The sequence below is a fragment of the Quercus robur genome, chromosome 2, assembly GCF_932294415.1.
Source record: "Quercus robur chromosome 2, dhQueRobu3.1, whole genome shotgun sequence".
Lineage (NCBI taxonomy): Eukaryota > Viridiplantae > Streptophyta > Magnoliopsida > Fagales > Fagaceae > Quercus > Quercus robur.
The window spans coordinates 57,706,785-57,729,343 of record NC_065535.1 but is presented as its reverse complement, the minus strand read 5'-3'; the positions used below and the strand labels follow the sequence as shown (position 1 = coordinate 57,729,343).

The following is a 22,559-nucleotide window of genomic DNA, read 5'->3' as shown; positions in this document are numbered from 1 at the left end:
TGAGAAACAAACACACACACATGGGCGAGAGGGGATGGGGCATCTATGGAACCCACCTGCAATAAGAGAGATGACATATACACTCGAAACGAGATATAATTTTATTAAACTTGACTTTCTTCCTTGTAGATTATAGTATGTACAAATCAATCTCAATTACTAGCGTTTAATAGGGCAAACCAGCTGATTTGTCCATGCATAACACCTCCTAAAGTTCAGAGCAAATAAACAATTTAAACACCTTCATTCAATCTAAATTATACTAGTCATTTTGTTGTGTGTTTACACAGGGCTTTGTCATTTTGACCTCTAGAACTTTGTCTCTGCTGGATAAAGCCCTCTTTTATTTGTGATAACTTGCACGTGATAACCTAGTAGAAATAAATCCCCTAATATCTTATATTTCCTTTCCTAAAACCTTTGATTTTGGCAGCAACGGTATCAAGGGATGAAATCCCTTAAAGCCCTCTTTTGTTTGTAAAATCTCCTTAACTCTACCATTCTTTTCTTTCCTTATTCACTCTTGGAAAAATCACATCCTTCAACGTTCATAAACTACCGGTTGCAATTGGGGATTTTTCCATGGAAAGCAAATTCAAATGGAGCCAGTTAATTGCCTAAAGTGTGGGTAATTTCTTATTATATGTAAGTCAGCTCTTCTATATAAGACTTGTTCCAAAAAGATCAATAGATAACAAAATCTAATTCTTTCACTCTCTCATATACTTGAAAATTCCAATTAGGCATCCATGACAAGTTTGAAGCTCTGTTTGTGAGTGCACACTAACAAGGTTGCCGTTGTATCTTGAAGAGTGACCGCCGAGCCATTTGCACCAAATATCTTAACAGTGGGGGCGAAATCGCTTCTTAAGAATAGTGGATTTAATTTTGTGCCTCGGCTATTGATAAGTTTTTGTTCTCTACATTCTTATTTCATAGCATTGATATCATTGTATTTGTTTTACACTTTTGTTAATTAATTTGAGCAATTTTCAAAATATGTTTCCAACAGTGCTAATACATTACCTTGCTTATAAGTATGAGAAAAAGAAAAACTTTTTAAAGAGTTAGGTGCAGTTTGGATTGAGATGAATCCTGCGTTTGCGTTTGCGTTTTTATTTTTTTATTTTTATTTTTTACCCAGAAGCACGTGAAAATAGTTGCCAGTGGGTCCCGTGCACAATGCACGAGACCCACACCACTTTCAACGTCCACATATTTGTCTGCTATGATACTGTTAGTGGGTCCCATGTACTGTTTATGGGACCCACAAATCTCAATTTTTTCATTAAAAATGGGTCTCACGGTACTATTTACACATTTAAAAATTATTTTGCTATAGTGTTTTCAGTTTTCAGTTTCAGCAACAATAAGTTCAATCCAAACAGACCCTTAGTAGAGGACAGCACATCTTTCACAATATGACCAAAAGAGGATTGTAACATAACACCAAGTCTAAGAGTGTTAATGGACATTTCTGAATCACCCTCAAAGCCAGAACAATGTAACCCAATCTCCTTTGACAAATTGCACAACCCGTCTAGCAACGAGAGTCCAAAATCACAACAAAAGGTGGAGTAAGGATCTTCTCAAACAGAGCGGCCATAATTTCTCCTTGCGAGTTTCGCACCAATACTCCAATGCAAATCCTAAAAAATGGCACCATCAAAATTTGTTTTAAACACACTAGCTGCAGGGGCCTTCCACACAGGTTTTGGGATTCTCAGCACCTTAGGTGGCGGTATCTCACCAGATCTTGTAAGCATCACATGGCCGTGTGATCACCGTACACTATTAAATTAGATCTTAATTAACTATTTAAAACAGTAAGCACCTTGGAGAAACTAACTTGAGAGATGTTACGTCAATAACATTTTTACAATATTTTTACAACAAATCACAGGTGGTTAGTTGTTATTAGTTCAAATTTCAAACTAACGTTAAGATTACTTTTTTGCTCCAACAATAACAACTAGTAATAACTTGCCATTTAGGATTTGTTGTAAAAATGTTATAGACATATCATTTTTCAAACTAAAATAGAGAGGGAAAAAAAAAGGACTTGGAATCTTCCATTGGAATTAGGGAAAATATTAGAATTATCTAATGCCATGTAAAATCTCATGTGTTGGGCATTACTTATTAAAAGAGAGTTTAAGTCTATGCACGAGGGAAAAATATTAGAATTATGTGGTTAAATAATTAAATTTATCATTTTTCAATAATTTAATCTTTTGAGAGAGTTAATAATTTAACAGGAAAGTCATTAGATCCACAACCACAAGTAAACATGGCAAAACAGGTCAAAATTCGCCAACTCAACCCAAACCCAAAGAAAAATACTTGACCTATACTGAATATTTTAACCCAAAGTAAAAAACAGATTGTCCCATAACCTAACCTGCTTTTTTGCAAGTCAACTCAAACTGTTATTTTTTTTAAAAAAATTTGGTAAAAAATAATAAAATTAAGACATTATTAGTTTAATTATTTATTGTGAGCTTTATAGTGTACAACTTAAATTCAATTGACAAATATAATGCACATTATTATTATTTGCTTTAAAAAAAATATCAATAGTTTACATTTTTTTTAGTAACGTCGTTCAAATATTGTATATATTTAACGTCATTTAAATGACAATGGCCTCAAGAAAACAATTGAGACATTTATTTATCTACATGCAAATGAATTGAAAGATGAATGATTGAGGCATTCTCTTGCTTGAATAATGTGAAAAGTAAAGTTTTTTAGATATTATATAAAAAGTATATACCAAGATAATTTGGTTGCAATAGAATTATAAACATATATTTGAAATTATGAGCATGTATGAGAAGCATTCATAAGTGTGAAAAGAGTGAGCCAAAGTATATCGATGAAACTTGGCTTAAATTATGGATGTTTAGGCCTATTTTTAACAATCCATGGCCAAAATAAACTGTTTTTCAAAATAAAAAATGATATTTCCTAAAATATGTGTTGTTTAATAACATAATATTCTTTAAAAATATCATGTATAAATAAGTAAACAATCAAATTTTGATGCATATATTTTTTTGTTTTTTTTTTTAGAGAATCTATATTCTCAAATTGAAATAAAGTACCAACTACAGTTGATATTAGAATATAAAATTAGTTTTCAAGATTAAAAATTTCTTATATGTTTATATTCTTTTTCAAATTAGCTATTTCAATAGGGCATTTGTAATTATGTATTATGTTTTGGAAGGTTGATATTGTGTATAAATGAAACTTGCTTTTTTGTTTTTTGAGATTAAATTCAATTAGGACGTGGAGTAAAACCTTACTTTTACCCATCCAACATTATCATGCCACATCATATATTTTTAAATAAAAAATTAGGTGTTACCTCGTACGATCACACTTTCATTGTTATCTAATTAAAACAAAAAACAAAAATCCCAATCTAACCTTCTTCCTCCACACTTTCTCAAAAAAAAAAAAACCTTCTTCCTCCACAAGCCGTTGGAGTTGCTGCCAGACCGAAAAGCCTTCATCGGCGACGTGACGTCAGTCTAGAAAATACGCCAGAACCACATAATGATCTAGGCTGGATCTTCTAGATTTGGTATTTTATCGATTTTTAAAGGAAAAAAAAAATCAATGTCAATCAACCCAAGCTTAGGAAGAGCAAAAGTTAAACGTCATTCTATTTTCTTTTCATGGAGAAAAGAATTTTTCTCCTATTGTTTGTTGTAATCCTTTTGTTTTGAGGAAAGGTTGTAAGATTAATACCAAAGCTTCAAGATTCAGCATGTCTATGGCAGTTCCGACCATCTATTTCAGACTTCGACTTAGTTGACGATACTTTTCTGTTCAGAGGCATTTCCGGCAGCATGTAGGAGAAAGAAGTTTTGTTGGGGTTTTGACTTTCAGATGGTGGTGTCGGTTTTTTTATATTTTTATTTTAAATATTTGGGTGAACGACTTTTTAGTGGGAGTGTTAGTACTTGTTCATGCTTATTCTTTTATTTGAAAAAATTTGATGGGTCAGTATTTTATTGGAGGAGGTAAAAGTAGGCTTTTACACTAGGTTCTTATTAAATTTAGACTGTTGTTTTAATTAGATGTTCAAATGGTAGATTATACTTCTTTGTGAAATTTTATTTTGGTTAGCAATGTTGATAAATGTATAATTTTATAATTATTGAATAAGTATTAATTTGTTAAGTTGAGCTCATTCTTGATATAAGTGGTAAATTCAAAATAATGTATTTTACACTAAGTAATTTGTTAAATGATTTACCAAATGAAAAATATATTTTTAAATATTAAAAAAAATTCATATGAAAGTTACAGGTTAATTCAACTCGACCTGTGACTCAAATGATCCGATTTATTTTTAGCTCATTTAAAATGACTAATTTTTAACTCAAACCTAATTGATTTGACCAGAACCCAACCCGTCCGTTTTTGCAACGTCTAACCACAACACAAGGATGAGTTAGGATTTCATATTAGAGATAACAATGGATAATATTATTAGTATATCGTAAGAAAAGAAAACCCATAAGGGAAAATAAAAGTTTAATCTGCAAAACGACGAGCATGTGACGTGATTGCCTATATAAATATGGAAAACGTTTTTGTTTTTTAATATTGAAAAGGAGTTATCACGTGGTACAATGAACACTGCTTTTGTTCACCAAAAAAAATAAAACACTGCATTTTAGATTTCAAAGTTGTTTTTCAAGTCTTATCCTCGAAGACGACGTAAATGAGCCAAGCTTGTTGTCCCGCAAGAATCAAACTTGATGCTCGTAAAATATCAAAAGAGCAGAAAATGACCCCCTCCCCATTATTATTATTATTTTATGGGACCCCTTTTTATTATTATTATTATTATTATTTTCTATCAAACTAATGTTAAAACAAAAAATATTTTAGGAAATTTTGGATACAAATTAAATTATAAAATTTTAAACGTATAAAATTGAACTCTTAGGTTTTAAAATAATAATAAATTAAATTCTATGGTTTCAAAAGTAATAAATTAGAATAATATAGGAAATTGTAATTAAAATATCATCATTTTGACATAATTCTAATATTGACATTACTTTTATTAGTATTGGTCGCAACATATTATCTCAATAATTATAACATATTTCTAATGGCAGCTCTAGTCTCCACATTTAAGTCAGGGTGGTTAAAGGATCACCTTGACTTGCAAAAAAATGTGTATATATATATATGTGGAAAAAAAAATTATATACTAAACTCTAATAAAAATGTTAAACACCATGACTTGAGAATCACAATAATTTAAGTTTAACAAAAAATAAAAGTAATATTACATTCACAACATTTTCACAATAGTTTTACAAACAAATCAAATGTAGTAAGTTGTTATTGATTCTAATTTTGACTTAATACTGACCTCATTTTTTTACCCACCAATAATAGCTTATCATATAAGATTTGTTGTGAAAATGTTATAAACCTAGTATTACTTCAAAAATAATTCTAACCTCCCAAACATAATCCTTAACACCTTAAAAAAAAAAGAGGCTTAAATAACAATAATAAAAAATAGCCCGAATTGCAACAAAAATAATTCAAACAAAAATAAGTGAACAAATTATTCAACAAAAAGCCTATTTAAAAACAAATAATAAAAATGAAAATCTAATCATTTAAATTTGTAACTCATTCAACCCAATACATATATATAAACTCTAATTTTATTTTTTTTCCTTTAAAGATATTGCAAAGATAATTATTATGGTTGTGAGTTCTTCTTAGAAATGTGTATAGTTATGCTCTCTTTGGCTTTTTAGTCTTAACAATTTTGCTTTCCTTAGCGACTCAACTCATAATTGTAATACATATCATCACTCTCTCTCTCTCTCTCTCTCTCTCCATTTTTCTCTTTTGTATTACCATTTTAGACTCTTTCTCACTTTATTACTCTCATTTCAATATTCTTAATTATCACTTTATTTCTTATCAAATTTTTTTTACTCTTTATTCGTAGAAAGAAATTATAATACTTTATATATTTGTGTGATTTTTTTTTTTTTTTGTGACGTTGATATATTTAAGTTATTTCTTTACTAATTTTTGTATAATTTAAGTTTCTTAGTAACCACACTAGAGCCAACACGGCTTATTTCGTGTCTCTAAATTTTATTATTTTCATAATTTGTATTTTATGCATAATCTATTCTTTTTATTTGCGGAATAGATAAGTCGACCTCAAAATTGCACATTGTAGAAGTGGAGAACAAATTCAAAAGGTTACTCAAGAATTAAAAAGAAAATAATTATAGACAGGACAACTCAGCTCTATGATAAGGAGATTCATTCATTTATATCCCCATGTTTATCCAACTTGATATATATAGCACAAGAGAATACCACTTGCAATTTTCAAAAGCAAGTTCCTTGAAGGATTCATGATATCATCGGTGTTCTAATCATGTATATACATGCATTCTCAATTCATTTTAATAAACGCTTAACACATGGTCTGCAACCTCACAAATGTCAGTCTCCAGCACACCAGCTATTTCAACTACTCTAGCCTAGACCATTCCACTGATTATTTTTATTATCATTTTCAAAGCATATTTATTTTTTTTATTGAAAGTTAATAAAATATAGTTATATTATATCTAAAAAGTGAGATTAAAAAAATATAATGAAAAATGAAAAGAAAAAAAAAAAAAGAAGAAGTTAATTCAAACTTTTTTTTTTCCGAGATAGTTATAATATATTACTACTAATTCTGCATTTCAAAGCCCTTTCTTTTTAGACTCCTTTTATATATAGAAAATTGTCAATAAAAATACAAAGTTATTATATAGCCTTAAACCTTTTTTTTTCCCCTTGAGAGAAATATAGCCTTAATCTTTAATGTTCAAAGTTTGGCCATAATAAAATCAAATCTATATATACTTTTATTTTAGTAGTCCCACATACTATTATTCGACAGTCTCTCTCCAACATCTAACAAGAATGATTATTACATAGAAATAAGCATCAATATTACAATCTATCAAAAAAAAAAAAAAATCAATATTACCAAAAATACATATGAGTATATAACCCTGAATGTGTATTTCAAAATTTTAAATTTCCTAAAATACTCTTGTAGGGATAAGGGCCCAAAACTATATATTGGGCTTTGGGCCTTGGTCGAGAATGTTGATTGGTCTAAAAACGAATAAACATTAGTAAGGCCGTTAAGCTTAGAGTCCCGTGGGTATGTGGAAAATGGAAAGGTTGGGGGAGGTGGTCTGAGGAGTAGTATATCCTTAGATAAACGAAGCGCAAACCAAATGTATATCCTATCGCTCAAGGTGACCTTCCAGGAAATTCTACTGATAGGGACGTGAATTATGAACGTACAGGAGGGATGAAAGCTCAGAAATATCTAAGAGAAAGCTGCTACCATCGCGTTGAATGCTCTATAACTAACTATCTAGCTGCATTAATGAGGAAGTAATCTCTGAACAGTGTTTTTCAATCTTATAGCTACCCCCAAAGACTTCAGAAAGGTGCTGATGGGACAAGTATCAACACTAACCATTTGACCTGTACGTGGAGGATAGAGATGAAAGGGGAAGAGAGTATAAAAGAAGAAGAAGGCAATGAGATGAGGGAGGGGGGAGAAATCAAGAGAGAAATATTGTAGCAATCAAGAAACAAATTTGTAATCAAACTTAAGAGGAATATATAAGAACTAATCTCCTCGGACTGTGCCGAGGACGATTTTCTTTAGTTGAATCAATCTGTCTTTTTGTTCTTGCCATTGGAACCCACTCTATTGGTCATCCAACTCGTTTAAATCCAGATTTCCAACCCACTCTTTACAAATTCATTGTTTTAGGCTTTTTGGGCTTGAGTCCATTTATCATTTGGGCTAAAATCCAAATTTGGTCCTTACAACTCTTATCTATAAATTTATATTTACACTTTTTGTGGGTTTAGGTTAACATCGTTTTTAAAATATATATTGAAAATTCTTATAATATTATTGTTATTTTTAAAAAAATTAATGACCATATAAATGAAATTAGCTATTATAAAGAATTGGCTACATCAATTATTTGCTAACTTGGCGACTATATGGTTAGTAAAATACTATGTGTACAGTACAATAAGTATGCAGACAGATATAATTTGACATCTTTACGTTTCAAAAATTGAAAAAGTAAAAAAGTTAGAGAGTTAAAAAAAAATTGAAAAAGTTGAAGTGGTGTGAGAGGGATTGTACGGTGTAATAGTTCTAGCTAATGCACTGGATCTTACTCCTAAATAAAGAGTATGCAATAGGCACAAATCTACTAGTATATATCTGATGGGGATCAATAAAGGTTAACCCGTCCTTGGATGTCGTCCATGACCATATCACATCCAAAGAAAGCAATCTAAGAATGACGGTGAAACAGCACTCATTCTTTAACAACGAAATGATCTAGTCCAGAATTCCTTCATGGACGATTAGAATATATGGACGAGTATATGTATAGGCATAGACGATTGAATTATACTTGATAAATCCTATGAAGAATTCTCCAAAAGTTCCACATAATCATGACTCAACACATTTCTCTTACTACGTGGAAGGGACTCCTCGAACTTCACTCCACATACCTCATTTTCTCCATTAACCACCCATGTCATCCACAATGATATTGGATCCAAACAAGTAAACCCACTACCAACTCTTTATAAAAGGAACAAATCTCATTCACCCAAGATAAGTTCTAGTCATTCACTATTTTCCATCTTTGTGTTTTAGAGAGAAAACTAACTTAACCGTCGGAGAATCTTTGGCCGAGTCACACCAATCACCTTTGACAATTCCTTCTCTTTTTTCAAGACTTACAATCATCACCATAGCCCAAAGTATTCTAGCGTATTGATTTTCGTATGTCATAAGTAACTACATTCTAAATCTTTTATTTTAGGGGTGTTTTCTAATTAAACCCTATAATTTAAATTTTTATAATTAAATATTAAAATTATGTTGGTAACAAATTAAATCCTACTATAATGTAGTTAATTATCAATTAAACCTTAGAACTTTAAAATCATATCAATTTAAGCCTTGCAATCAATCCTCAAATGAAATATAAAAAATAATTTAATTTAAAATTAGAGGAATATAATTGAGGGATAATTTTTTATTTTTTTTTTAAGGAAAAATTGAAGGATTATTTGGAAGTACAAGTTAGCTTTTTCTTTTTCTGTCAACGATCAATAAAAGTACACGTTATTTGTTGGTTGTAGTGGTGAGATATTATTTAAATACTCTTACCCGGGAAGACAATAAACACCTACAACTCTGAAAAAATCTGTGATTCCACTCCGCTGTCTCTGACTTCTTGTCTTCGTTTCAGTCAATTATTCTCATTTCAGATTCAGACCCAAAACCAAAAGTTCTTACTATTATTAATCAAACACTTTTGCTGCATTTTAACAAACAAACACCTAAGAGACTGAAACAGAGCCTAAACCCTAAAGCCTCTTATCATCAAGCATTGTGCCTTTATAAGCGCGCGCGCGCACACCCAAAAAAAAAAAAAAAAAAAATTTCCTGCTAACCAAACAACCATATTAGCTATTCCTGGTTTTGAAACTCTTCTCCTACTCTCTTTCTTCCTCTCTGTTTGTGTGTGTTTTTGCTTGTAAGAGTTTGTTCTACAAGCAGAGTGAATGAAATTCCAAAAGTAGAGCTCGGAAAAGTGGCAGGGAGAGCTCTCCATGGAAAGAGGAAAAGGCGTGGTGGCAGAGAAGAAAGGAACAAACGAGGTCGTTTTACAGATTCGGGGTAGTGAAGATTCCAATTCAAAAGGCCCTTCAGTCAATGAAACTGGTTCATACTCTTTTTCAATGAATTCCCAATTTGGGTCTTCGCCTAAATCGATTAAAGATCAAAATCTTGAGCATATAGAGCTTGAGAACCTCAAGAGCAGAGTCCAAATGTCCACATTTTCGAGCTCTCCTTCTCCAGCACCAAGTCCAACTGCCAATAAGCCTCCAAAGATCCCAAATGAGGCCTTAACAAGACGAAAATCACTTGCAAGGTCAGCCTTCTCAAAACCCAAGTCGAGGTTTGTGGAACCCTCTTATGGTGGTGAAGAATATTTGGCTGCAGAGAAAACCCAGTTGGGGAATACAAATACAGGTACCTCTAATAGGAATTCACCTAGTGTGGCTTCCCCAAGTCACAGAGTCAGTGTGGGTAATCCACGTGAGAACTTGAAATCAGCACCGATCACACCAAGAACGCCTTTGATTGGAACAGGAGAGGAGGAAGATGATGAGGAAGTGTACATGACAGCCAATCTTAAAGTGTATGAAATAAATAGTAAGAAGTTTAAAAAAATGGCCTTGGTTGAGTGGATTGCTTTTGTTTGTATTATGGGGGTTTTGATTGCTAGCTTAATTTTTCATAAGTTGCAAAACGCTGTGATTTGGAGTTTGCATCTGTGGAAATGGAGTGTATTGGTGTTGGTAATCTTCTGTGGTAGATTGGTCACTGAATGGTTCATAAATGTTCTGGTTTTCTTGATTGAACTGAACTTTCTGCTTAAGAAGAAGGTCTTGTACTTTGTGTATGGGTTGAAAAAGAGTGTTCAGGTTTTTATTTGGTTGGGTTTGATTCTTCTAGCATGGGGCTTGTTATTCGATGGGGGTACAAACAGAACGAAGAGAACTTCTCGGATCCTAAATTATATTACAAGGGCTCTTGCTGGTTGTTTTATTGGGGCAGCTATATGGCTTGTGAAGAATCTTTTGGTGAAGTTACTGGCTTCTTCTTTCCAGTGTACAAGATTCTTTGACCGGATTCAGGAATCAATCTTTCATCAGTACGTTCTTAGAACCCTTTCCGGGCCTCCATTGATGGAGATGGCGGAAAAAATTGGGAGCACAGCAAGTACGGGTCATTTGAGTTTCACGAATTTGAAAGAAAAAACTGATGCAAAAGAAGAGGTAATTGATGTGGACAAGCTCAAAAAAATGAAGCAAGAGAAAATTTCTGCTTGGACCATGAAAGGGTTGATTAATGTGATAAGGGATTCTGGACTGTCTACCATATCTAATACACTAGACAGTTATGATACTGATGATGGCGAGCAGAGAGATGAGGAAATTACGAGTGAGTGGGAAGCAAAGGCTGCTGCTTATCGGATATTTCATAATGTTGCAAAGCCTGGTAGCAAGTGAGAAAATCACCTTCCTCCGATTTTCCTCCGATTTATTTACTGATATAACTTTTTTTCTTAATTATCTCCCCACTGTGAATTTTGGACTTTAGGTACATGGAAGAGGAGGACCTCTTGCGCTTCATGAAAAAGGAAGAGGTGGACAATGTGTTTCCGCTATTTGAAGGAGCAGTAGAAAGTGGAAAGATCAAAAGAAAATCTTTGAAGAACTGGTTGGTAAGTTCTCTAGCAAATTATTTTCCTGTCCCATCCATGACCCCTTCTTATCATCCCTTTTAAAATAAAAAAAAAATTCTACTCAAGTGTGGTATCTTCATTGCATGATTTTCCTTCTCATTCAACTTTGTTATGGCTATTTGAAGGCCAATAATATTTCTTGGTGCTGTGTACAAATGGTACATATATAATACCCCCCAACACTATTATGTTGTACTACAAGATACACTTAACTATTTAAGTATTTGTGACATCAACTTTTCACATACTTTTTGGTTCTAAATCTATAAAGTAGAAACCCTCTTCAACACAACCTTAGCTTAAACACACAGTTAGCATAGGCATAGGAGCTTAGAGATATCTGTTTCACAGTTATGAAATTGAAACTTTCATGTTTGAAATTTCCAATCATATTCTTGTAACCTCTTTCTTGTTTGCAGGTGAAAGTTTACCTTGAACGCAAATCACTGGTACATTCCTTAAATGATACCAAAACAGCCGTAGATGAGCTGAACAAGCTTGTTTCAGTGCTTGTGCTTGTTGTGGACATTATAGTGTGTTTACTTTTGATGGGATTTTTAACAACTCAGATACTAGTTTTCATTTCATCTCAACTTCTACTAGTGGCGTTTATGTTTGGTAACACTGCCAAGACTGTGTTTGAAGCCATCATATTTGTATTTGTGATGCATCCATTTGATGTAGGGGACCGTTGTGTTATTGACGGAGTTCAGGTAACTCCCAAATCCTAAGAATGCATTAATTTTATTAGATCTTCATCACTTTGCTTGACGTGTTGATACCTCACAGATGACTGTTGAAGAGATGAACATTTTGACGACAGTATTCTTGAGATATGACAATGAGAAAATATTCTATCCAAATTCAGTTCTTTTGACAAAGCCCATCAGCAACTTTTACAGGAGCCCGGATATGAGTGATTCTGTGGAATTTGCTGTTGATGTTTCTACATCAATAGAGAGTATTGGAGCTTTAAAAGCAAGAATAAAAACGTATGTGAAACTTACCATGGTTCTTAATTATCAGTTGCCAGTATTCGAAAATTAATTGTCAACATTTTTTAGCCTCTTCATGACTATGATTGTTTAATGCACTTATGTTGTGGGGTTTTGAATGTGGAAATGAGTGGCCTCTGTTGACTTCTGTTCTGGAGTTTGCAACTGAGCATATAACAAGAATTTGATCTCTACTGGATTGATGCAAGAAAAAGTAACAAACTTACTGTCTGTACTGGATGCATAGAGCCAAATAATGTTCTGTTAGACCTTGTACAGTTGGGTATATCTAAAGAAGATTACATCAAAAGAGACAACAGTACTAAAAAATAGTCAAATGTACAAAATACTTTTTTACTTTATGGTGAAACTAATGATGAACACATAGGTTTAACAAACATAGATTTGTTGATCTTGGTAAACATAATGATGAACTAATGTTTTCCAGGTACTGTCACACTGCTAAATTTCTGAGTCATATTCCCATTATTTCCATTATTTGGGATCATAAAATACTTTGTTTAATAGAGATGGTCTTCTCTAAAATCTTTAGGTACTTGGAGAGTAAGCCTCAACACTGGCGTCCTGGCCACAATATACAGGTTAAGGAGATTGAGGATGTGAACAAGATGAAAATGGGTCTGTATGTTACACACACCATAAACTTTCAGAACGCTGGAGACAGAAACAGCCGGAGATCGGAACTGGTCTTAGAGCTGAAGAAAATTTTCCAAGAGCTTAGTATTAAATATCATCTGCTGCCTCAAGAAGTTCATCTCAGATATGTTGGGTCAGCACCTCCAGCATTTCAACCTTAGCGGTGACGAATTCTCTTCATTGTGCTAAAATACTCCTCTGCTGCAAGTACGTGTAGTTCTTCTCTGATATTATTAACTCAGAAGGTTCAAAATTTCTGATACCAAAAGGATTTTGTAGCAATTAATGGTCAAATGGTTTTTTTCGTTTTCTTTTATTCTTTGGCAAGTGAACTATTTTGTTAAGAAAGAGAAAAATGCTCTTGTTCACAAGAAGTTTTCTAGAACAACCAAAATATTACAATCTAGTGTTTTGGAGATCAAATAAATTGTATAAAGGATGTGAAATGAATTCTGCCTAAGGTAGACATCCAATCATACAGAGATCTGAGGAATAAGACATAATCAAGACCAAAATAAATTCAACCACTACAGTAGTCCAACTGTTCCTTTCACTCTTAATGATCCACTTAATGCACAAGGAGTAGACTCCCAAATTTTGTTACACTCATGCTGATTACATTTTAAAGAATCACTTAATTTTTGTTCATGAGGTTGCCTTAATTAAACTGCCATCACTAACAGTTTTGGATCAATTGACTTGTGACTAATTTTAAATGCTTCATCTCTTTGTTAAGAGCATGTGCAAATGAGAGGGGGGGTGCCTAGAGTTCCATTGTTTTGTAAAGCAAAGAGCAGGATTTGTAATTCATCTAAAGGAAGAGTGATGAGAAGAATGATTGATTCAAGCTGGATCCCAGTTCTTACCTGTAAAATGAATAAAAAGAGCAATGTTCTCTGGCCAGAGAATGAAAATGAGCGGCGCTAGTGTGATTATGATTTGTTGAAAAACATGATTGTTGTGTTTTTCAAAAATAAAAATAAAAATTATTGTACAAGTTTTGGGTGAGTTCATGTTCATCAATTGAATTATTATTAGCCACAAGTTCTAAGGCAGAGTTTATTCTCTCAATAATAATACATAGTCGCCCTCAACAATTAATTATATTTTGTCAGCCGAGTGGAAAGTGTTGTAAATTGAATTGGAGATCTATCGTGACGACATTTGCTGCCCTTAAAACAGCAAGGCCGAATCAATACAATACCAGTGTTTTGTGAGGTGTCCTACTTTTGTAATGGTTGTCAGGAAGAGTTTATTAGGGCGAAAGGTAAAATCATTTGCCTTAATAAGGGTAGGTTGCCTCAACACCTAGAGTTTAATATGAGTGCTCTTTTGTCCCAAAATTCCACTGTGCTACAAGTACAAAAATTGAGTTCTGAATGTGTAAAATTAAAACTAAAACTAAAATATAACAATCAATTGAAAATTGAAGTATCTAAGGCCTAAGCATGAACTAGTCCAAATGTCCAATATAAAAAAGATTGAAGATTGTGCTCCAACCAATCTCTCTTCGATGAGTTACAGCCCAACATGACATCTATTGGGCACAGCATGAATCGGCCTGGACCCAACTACAGAACTAGAAGTACAACAAAATTTTTATTAGCCACAGACACTCACAGGCATATAAGGGCAACTATGAGAAGCCCAAACAAACTATCAAACTTGATGGTGATTGGACCAATAAGATAACGTTATCCACGGTTTCGAACGGAGAAGCTGCCACGTAGGACAGAGATAAAGATGATAAATATTTCCACCTCTCATTTCCCTCCTCCCTCCAACACCATCTCTATCTAAGCCCCACTCGTTCCTTCTCAAGCCAAAAACACTCGTACTAAACCCTTTCCCCTCAATTTCACTGTAAAATTCACATAGAGAGGGCAGAGAACTAAGAGTGAAATATATGGCTTCTACTTCAGCGGTCTCAATGGCTATGCCATTATCTTATGCAAGCCAAAAGAGGGTTCCAACCTCAGAGGCCTTTTTCAAGCCACTTCCAGTGAGACCCTCAAAGGCAATAGCTGCAACAAAATCAAGTGGGAGGCTTCAAGTTAGGGCTTCTCTGAAGGAGAAGGCGGTCACAGGACTCACAGCGGCTGCGCTGACAGCCTCGATGGTGATCCCAGAAGTGGCTGAAGCTGCTGGGTCTGGGGTTTCTCCATCCCTCAAGAACTTTTTGCTCAGCATTGTGGCTGGTGGAGTTGTGCTTACTGTGATTGTTGGTGCTGTGATTGGAGTGGCCAACTTTGACCCAGTCAAGCGTGGCTGATAGACCAATTCCCAGAATGCTGAAAATTTATAAATTTTCACTTTCATGTATCTGTTTAATGTTTTTTTTTTTAGTAATGATCTCTGTATTGTGTGATATGTCACTCTTTAAGCTGTAATTTGTCCGGGAACTGAATTCTGAAATTTTAATTTCAATCTTGGTGTGCGACAAAGAAATACATCTTTCATATTCTCTGTACTGCAGAATGCTAATCAGGAGTCTGGGGAATCTAAGGGGGAAGCAACCCCTCTCAGCAATCAATTGTACCCAAGAGACATACATTAGTATACAGTACAGAAACACTAGCATTACTTCCTTGTGTAACAAAACTCCAAAAGCAAAGAGGAGTTACAAAGCCGCCCAATGAAAAACTTGATAGCCAAGAACAAATCCAAAACTAAACTTTGCTTGTTGCATAGCATTTCAATTCAAACTAATAAGCACTCCAAAGAGGAAAGCAGTTGAATGCATGCAATGAAATTACGGCAGGCAAGCAACTCAAACTACGAATTATATCCTACAAAGAAAGTCGGAATGCTTTATAACAATTGTATTAGGTATTCAAACATCATAATATTTGTATTAAGAATTACATCAATGCCAGTGTAAAATTCAAAGGTCAGTAAAAGATAAAGACTACACCATTTTACCGAACTGGGGAAAGAATGAAACTCAATTCTAGAGTATGGGTTTACACTTTACAGGGCACAAATTCGTTTGATTTTTATTCATAGAATAACAAATGAGTTAACTAAAAGACGTCAATCAGCTCCACAGATAGAAAGCTACTGCATCTTAACCCATTTAATTTGGTTTGTAACTACTAATTATCTAGTAAACTTTGAGATCAAATCAAGCATGTATCTACTCTCGGAAGAATGGTTCACATTATCTGCCTTAACTATGGTGATCTTCACCCTTTGTTCATCACCATACATTTCCTCTTTGATTTTAAGCCTGAAAAGATACTGGTTAAATAGTCTGCTCCGGATTATTCCTCCAAACTTATCATCATCCTGTTCTTCATACTTCAACAAGTACAACTCCTTTGCGGAGCAACCTAAGATCTCTTCCCCAGATTCTTGGAAGGCTGTCACCCAAGTCAGTCCCGTATGATCTTGAATTTGAGCTTGAAGAAGGTATCTATAATCACACTCCTCAAACTCTTGATTGCACCTGTCACAAGTCCACATGTTTCCTGATTTTGTCACTTTCTTATTGCACTGTCTATCTCCAATCATCAATGGGCAAGCTGTATAACAGAAAGTATCTGTCTTAATGAAAGAGATGGTTGCCTTCACCGTGACCCAATCTGGCTTATCTGATCTTCCGAGACCCTCATCCTTAATCTGAGACACTGTTTTACGTATCTCATTCTTAGATCCTCCTGGCATAATTTCTCTAGAAATGGACACAGAAGCAACATTTTTTCCACCTCGATCAAACCAGTTTCTCAAGCCACGAGCCTCAGGAAAATCTGGGTCTATGAAGAGCTGTGTAGAAGAAATTGACCCTATTGATTTCCCATTGAAGTCGTTAACCTTCCCAGCTTTGACAGCTAAAACTGGAAACGACCCAGAGTCAATCATCTCTTTCAGCTTTTGACCTTCCCTGTTGCAGAATTCCCCCCAAAGGGTTAGCTCAACACTTTTGCCAGATCCATCCTTCAGATTCAAAATTCTTCTCTGAGTTTCCATCCCATTCTTTCTCATAATTGGTACTGAGGGGTTCACAGATATCACAATGCCAATAACATCAAGTATGGAATTGTTCTCCGCATTCTCAATTTCACTGATAGGCCTGAAGGAGAATTGCTGCCTTGGTATAGAACCATCTTCTTCTGGGCAAAGCTCCACAGTCGAAGTTGTCTCCAGAAATATTTCCCATTCATTCTTCAGATGGTTGAAGTTCTTCTGAGCAGGTTTCAGGCTTCCCTTTGAGATCAAATAAACTTTACCAATCTCAATAGCATCATAGAAACGGTCAACAACAGCATTGAAGCATGTGACACGTATTTCTCCACCATCAGAGTCAAGGAGGTCAAAAGAGAACACCTTCCCATCTCCCCGTGCATTGTTATAGCGACGCATATCCCCTTTTGCAGTAACTCTTGCCTTGATAGCCCATCGCCCCTGATAAGGATTCAAAGCAGTAATTGGAATTATACGTGCTGGCGCATCATTCTTCAACATTGGACCATGATTTCTATAATTTGGAGGTGGTTGATATGGAGGTTGAACAGTTGGTGGAAAACTCTGCACACTCTGACCAGGATTTTGGGCATTGAAGCGGTTATTGCTAACCCTTGTGGAGTGATCTAAACTACTATTGGGCAACGGTTTTTGAGCTGTTGAATCAGATTCAACCAGTGACTTTGGATTCCCAATTATCTCACATTCCAGTATAATTGTTTCCATGTTCAGCACAACAATTATCCTGTACGAAGAGCACATGTCAAAATTCACACTAGAAGACCATCAATGAAAAAAGCAACAATCCTGCAGCTAAGTAGCCATGAATCATTAAGGCAACAAGGTAATCATTTAACAATCACTCGTACAAATTTTCCAATATTATAAATTCCAACCTTCTTTCTCTACAAATACAAACTGCCTTATCATGGCTTATGCTTTAGACAATTTATCCAACTTTTTATACATCTCTAAAGCATGAATAATAAGACTTTATTTTCTCCCCAAATTCATTGACACCACCAAGTCAGAAAAATGAGTCGGCAACAATCAATCAACAAAAACTAAACCCGGTTCTCAAATTCTTATTTCAATTTCTTTGTTCATATTAACATTTCCTTTTATAATCAATTTTAGCGAATAATTTCCACCAGTGATGATGGCGGCTCTAACAATCTTCTCAAAACAAAATTTCCTCTTCAAAAACACATTCTTCAAATGCCAATGATTTCGCGTTAGGCTAGAAAAATTATACCTCCTCAAACACAAAACACAAATTCCATGCACCAAATCAAAAACGCAGTGAAAAATCCAATGACAACTAATATCTACAATATGTGATAATCTCAAAACGATAACAATTAAGCCGATAATTAATCAATTAATTTAAAAAAAAAAAAACGAATTAAAGCAAAACGAATTGCAGTAAATACTCAGAGCTTCAAATTCAAAGTTATCAGAGCGTTCATAAGAAGAATTTCAAAACCTCAAAGGCTCAAACTCACATTTCCACCGAATCAAAGAGCACAGCAAAAACATTGAGAATTAAAGCAATAATTAATTAAGTAATTGGAATAAGAGGAAGTTAGTTAGTTAGTTTAGTTACTTGCGGTTTTGGGAGGAGGTGCAAATGTAGTCGATCAATTGGACGACGGAGCCTTTGCGGACTTGGCCGGACTTGACTCGGTCGGAGAGTTGAGTGGCGAGCATGGCGTGCTGAGACGAAACGGCGTCGGAGAGGAGCAACCGGTACCGCTCTTTAGGCTGCGCCGTGGCGGCGATGAGCTTGATATCAAGGACTTGAACCAGCGGTTTCGAGTTCACGTCGCCGGCGATTATCGCCGCGATCGCATTCGGCGTCAGATTCACCGCCATAGAGTGATCGGGAGAGGAAACCCTAACCTAACCGCTCGGATTGCTGGAGAGGCGGTGAGATCTAAGCCCTAGAAATGGAAATATTACTACGTGAGAGCTAGAGAGAGAAAGAGAGATTTGCAAAATGATTTTGAATTTTAGCGCAGAGTGATGAGAGAGTGAATGATATATAGATTTGAGGTTGGCGGGGAAGGCTATAGGCTTTTGGACATTATAATTTAATTGGGCCTGTTAAAGCCTACTCCTTAGTAACAAACTTACAAGTTACAAGAACGAGTCACATTTGAGGATGGCAAAAATGCCTTGTCCCTGCGCCACTCTGTCTCTCCCGGATTTTCTTGTCTCTAATTCTCTCCTAATACTCTTAAAATTATCATTTTCATTTATATTTAATGTTTATCCTTTTTATTTATATTATTAGGATTAGTAAAATATCTTCAACCTGCCCATTCTAAAGGAAAGACGTGACACCCATGATCCAACCCTGCTTTAGTGACGTCCTTAGTCACATTCTGTAATTCATTTTTGTTTGCAAATATTTGATTGATACTCAAAAATACTAAATTCCTTATAATGCTTAAAAGAATAACTAAATAAGGAAGATTTTATGCTACTAATGATAGTGCTAGAAGGAAAACATAAATCTATCAAAAATCATATCAAAATAATGGTGATTTTTTTTGGTAGTATTTTGATCATAACAAATTTAAAGAAAAAAATAAAAACAATTGACAACTTCACAATAGAGATAATAATGGATACTTTCTCAAAAAAAAAAAAAAAGAGATAATAATGGATAAACTTTATTTTATAAAAGAATCAAAATAATTGTCCTCAAGTTCGTAATTCATACCAATTGACATGGCATAATATCCATATATATTTTATAATTTAATGACAGAGCAAAAAGTATTCCTTTTAATTTTGGCAATGATTAATGTCAAGAATGTCATGGTTTAATACTATTATCAGATTTTCCCATAGCAGAGAAACTTTATTCGCATCACATCTCCCTTATTGAATAGTGAGATGTCTTACATGAACAAGAAACAAATTGAATGTACCACATGTCTTTAGAGTTAAGACATCTCATTTGAGAATTGATATGCATGGTACAAACGAAAACCAGGAAGCAAATTAGAGCCTAGTAACTGCATATTTTGTTTATAATTCTCGATGAGATGAGTATCATGTAAAGTTGTAAATGAAATAAGCCGTTTATAAACAACTTCGACTTGACTCAATAAAAATCTTGTTTATGTTTATTTATTTATAAACCAGCCAAGTTTAAACCTTAATTTTAGGCTTATTTAATAAATGAACTGAGTCCCAAAAAAAAAAAAAAAACTGTTCATAAAAAAGCATGTGAACAATAGGACTTGATAAAAAATAGGTAAGCTTAGGTTGGTTTATTGGCTTGATAATAAGTTTGATATGGGCTTGGTTGAGTTTTTTTTTTTTTTTTTTTTGGGGGAGAGGATTTGAACCTAAACGTCTCCATTGAAATACCTTTTGACTTTATATTACAATATTATAGGACAATTCATTCCTAATATCCATTATTAAGCTTCCCTCTCACATGAAAAATTATTCAATACCAATGCTCACTCCTTTTACATGAATTTGAGTTCCATCATAAACTTATTAATTAGTAGTAATAAGAATAGACACATGGTCCACATTTGTAGGACTCATAGCTGAAATCTACCTTTATGTGAGAGTAAAAGATGATGTAATACACCGAATGGATAGAATAATTTTAAGTCAGAATGCAAAACTCACCTTCTAAGTTTCACATTTTGTCATTTCAGTCTTCTAAGTTTGACTTTTTTCATTTCAGTTCTTTAAGTTTTAATTATACTCAATTCAGTCCTCTGTTTACTATCCGTTAAATTGCATTGTTAAAGTACCTAAAACGACGCTGTTTTATACTATAGTTTTTTTTTTTTTTTTTTTTTTAGAAAAAAAAATGTTAAATAAATAAATAAATAAAACCTAAACCCACTGTCGAGGAAGCAAATCACAAAGGAAGCGAATCACAGCAGAAACAAGACTTGTTGCTTTATAGGCACAACAATCAATATCATCATCGCCATAGTAACCCTCTCGATCTTGTCATCTCCTTTCGAGTATGAAGATTTCCTCAAATATCTCCCGTGCAAAAGGAGAATAGGCTTCTTCTTGCTATTCATCTCCGCGACAACCACCTTGCTTTCTTTCATTGCAACTCTTTTTCTCTTTATTGGAATGGAATGAAAAGAATCATTTTAGAATATTCTTCCCTTCCCTTGTTTGGAAGTTTTAATGGAGGGAATGGAAAGTTCATTCCCTTGTTTAGGAGTTTTAAGTAGGAGGGAATGGAATGGGTAGGAGGGAACACTCATTCCTCTCTATTCCCTTAAAACCTCAAATTTTCATTCCCCCTGAAATTGGGAAGAATTGGAGGGAATGAAAGTTAGATTTAATGATTTTTTTACTAAAACTCCCAAAATTCCCCTGTATATTCAACTTTTTATTTTAAAATAGGGGTCTAATAGTAATATTGTCATAAAATGATTCCGTTCCATTCCCTCCATGTTGCTTTCAAACAAGATTACTTACATTCCATTCATTTTCATTCCTTTATTTTAAAACATCCAATCAAGGTTACTTAATTCCATTTTTTTCCATTCTTTTCCCTTACTTAAATACATTCCATTCCATTCCATTCATTTCCATTCCGTTATTATTATTTCATTCCATTCTATTCCCTTTTCTTATGAACTAAGGACTAAGGAGAAACATAGGAATAATGCTCTGATTTACACTACTACTTTCCTTCTTGTCTCTATCATTGCACTTGTTCAGTTCCAGCATTCACCAAATGCTTGCTTGCCATATTCAAGAAAAGGCAAAACTTAAATATAGTAGCTTTGTAAATTTTAGACATTCATTTTAAACATCTCTCCACACAGCGTTAAAGACTTCATTTTTTTTCTTTTTCTTTTTTTTCGTTTTTCTCAGTCTCTGGCTTGCTTTAGTTCTCTCTCTCTCTCTCTCTCTTAGAGAACCCAATGGCTTCAAATCTCTCCACATCTCAAAATGAATAAGAAATTTGGCCGACAATCCCTTTGTAATCCTTCAGATTTGGTCCACTGCAAGCGAAATCTGCCAGACCTTCCAACTCGTTGACTACATCGGCAATTCCTTCAATTCTTACAGCAATCTCAATCAGCAAACATAATAGTGGAAGACATCCATGAGAGGTGGTAACGCAATATCTGTGATAGTTTCTCTTTTGGCATCAATGGGAGCTTCTAGTGTTGAAATTGTTGGTCCAAAGAGAGAATCAGATGTTCAAGGTCTTGGAAGTTTTTGTATAGCAAATTTTATCTCTCCAACCAATAAATCTATTTTAAATGAAAATTGAAGCCAACATGTTTCATAATTTCAAAAACAACCTATGGATTATGGATTTTGCTGAAGAAGTTTTTCATCAGATTGGGTGTGAGAAGTCCAAAGAAATCTAGTCATTGGATTTTTCAGTTTTTGTGAGATAGGAAGAAAAAAGAAAAAAGAAAAGTAAACAAATAGAGAGGATTTAAACGCCGTTTAGAGAAATGTTTAAAATTGACAAATATCTAAAATT

General features: G+C 34.0%; 3 protein-coding genes across 4 annotated transcripts; 2 read left to right on the top strand and 1 right to left on the bottom strand.

Annotated features, from left to right (window-relative positions):
• The first annotated feature begins 9,313 nt into the window (after window positions 1-9,313).
• Window positions 9,314-14,037, top strand: LOC126714152 (mechanosensitive ion channel protein 10-like). 2 transcript variants are annotated; one of them, XM_050414165.1, is made up of 6 exons: window positions 9,314-11,201; window positions 11,297-11,420; window positions 11,861-12,154; window positions 12,231-12,433; window positions 12,990-13,300; window positions 13,830-14,037. In XM_050414165.1, exons 1-5 carry the CDS (start codon window positions 9,739-9,741, stop codon window positions 13,252-13,254), a joined length of 2,349 nt encoding a protein of 782 aa, XP_050270122.1. In that variant the 5' UTR covers window positions 9,314-9,738; the 3' UTR covers window positions 13,255-13,300; window positions 13,830-14,037. The 2 variants fall into 2 exon arrangements, with proteins under 2 accessions (XP_050270122.1, XP_050270121.1); XM_050414164.1 differs by lacking the exon at window positions 13,830-14,037 and having other exon boundaries at window positions 12,990-13,464.
• An 824-nt stretch (window positions 14,038-14,861) lies between these two features.
• Window positions 14,862-15,520, top strand: LOC126714155 (uncharacterized). Its single transcript, XM_050414167.1, has one exon. It carries the CDS (start codon window positions 15,000-15,002, stop codon window positions 15,363-15,365), a length of 366 nt encoding a protein of 121 aa, XP_050270124.1. The 5' UTR covers window positions 14,862-14,999; the 3' UTR covers window positions 15,366-15,520.
• LOC126714154 (replication protein A 70 kDa DNA-binding subunit A) lies at window positions 15,420-19,145 on the bottom strand. Its single transcript, XM_050414166.1, has 2 exons — window positions 18,663-19,145; window positions 15,420-17,801 (listed from the first exon to the last, which is right to left on the bottom strand). Exons 1-2 carry the CDS (start codon window positions 18,929-18,931, stop codon window positions 16,193-16,195), a joined length of 1,878 nt encoding a protein of 625 aa, XP_050270123.1. The 5' UTR covers window positions 18,932-19,145; the 3' UTR covers window positions 15,420-16,192.
• Window positions 19,146-22,559: the final 3,414 nt, after the last annotated feature.

What these genes read in the sequence shown, in the direction of transcription:
- LOC126714152 (XM_050414165.1), top strand. Translation starts at nt 9,739, where the DNA reads ATGGAAAGAGGAAAAGGCGTGGTGGCAGAGAAGAAAGGAACAAACGAG. An exon ending in AATCTTTGAAGAACTGGTTG is followed by an intron (nt 11,421 to 11,860) that starts GTAAGTTCTCTA and finishes TCTTGTTTGCAG; the next exon opens with GTGAAAGTTTACCTTGAACG. An exon ending in TTAAAAGCAAGAATAAAAAC is followed by an intron (nt 12,434 to 12,989) that starts GTATGTGAAACT and finishes TAAAATCTTTAG; the next exon opens with GTACTTGGAGAGTAAGCCTC.
- LOC126714155 (XM_050414167.1), top strand. Translation starts at nt 15,000, where the DNA reads ATGGCTTCTACTTCAGCGGTCTCAATGGCTATGCCATTATCTTATGCA.
- LOC126714154 (XM_050414166.1), bottom strand. Translation starts at nt 18,931, where the DNA reads ATGGCGGTGAATCTGACGCCGAATGCGATCGCGGCGATAATCGCCGGC. An exon ending in ACCTCCTCCCAAAACCGCAA is followed by an intron (nt 17,802 to 18,662) that starts GTAACTAAACTA and finishes CTCTTCGTACAG; the next exon opens with GATAATTGTTGTGCTGAACA.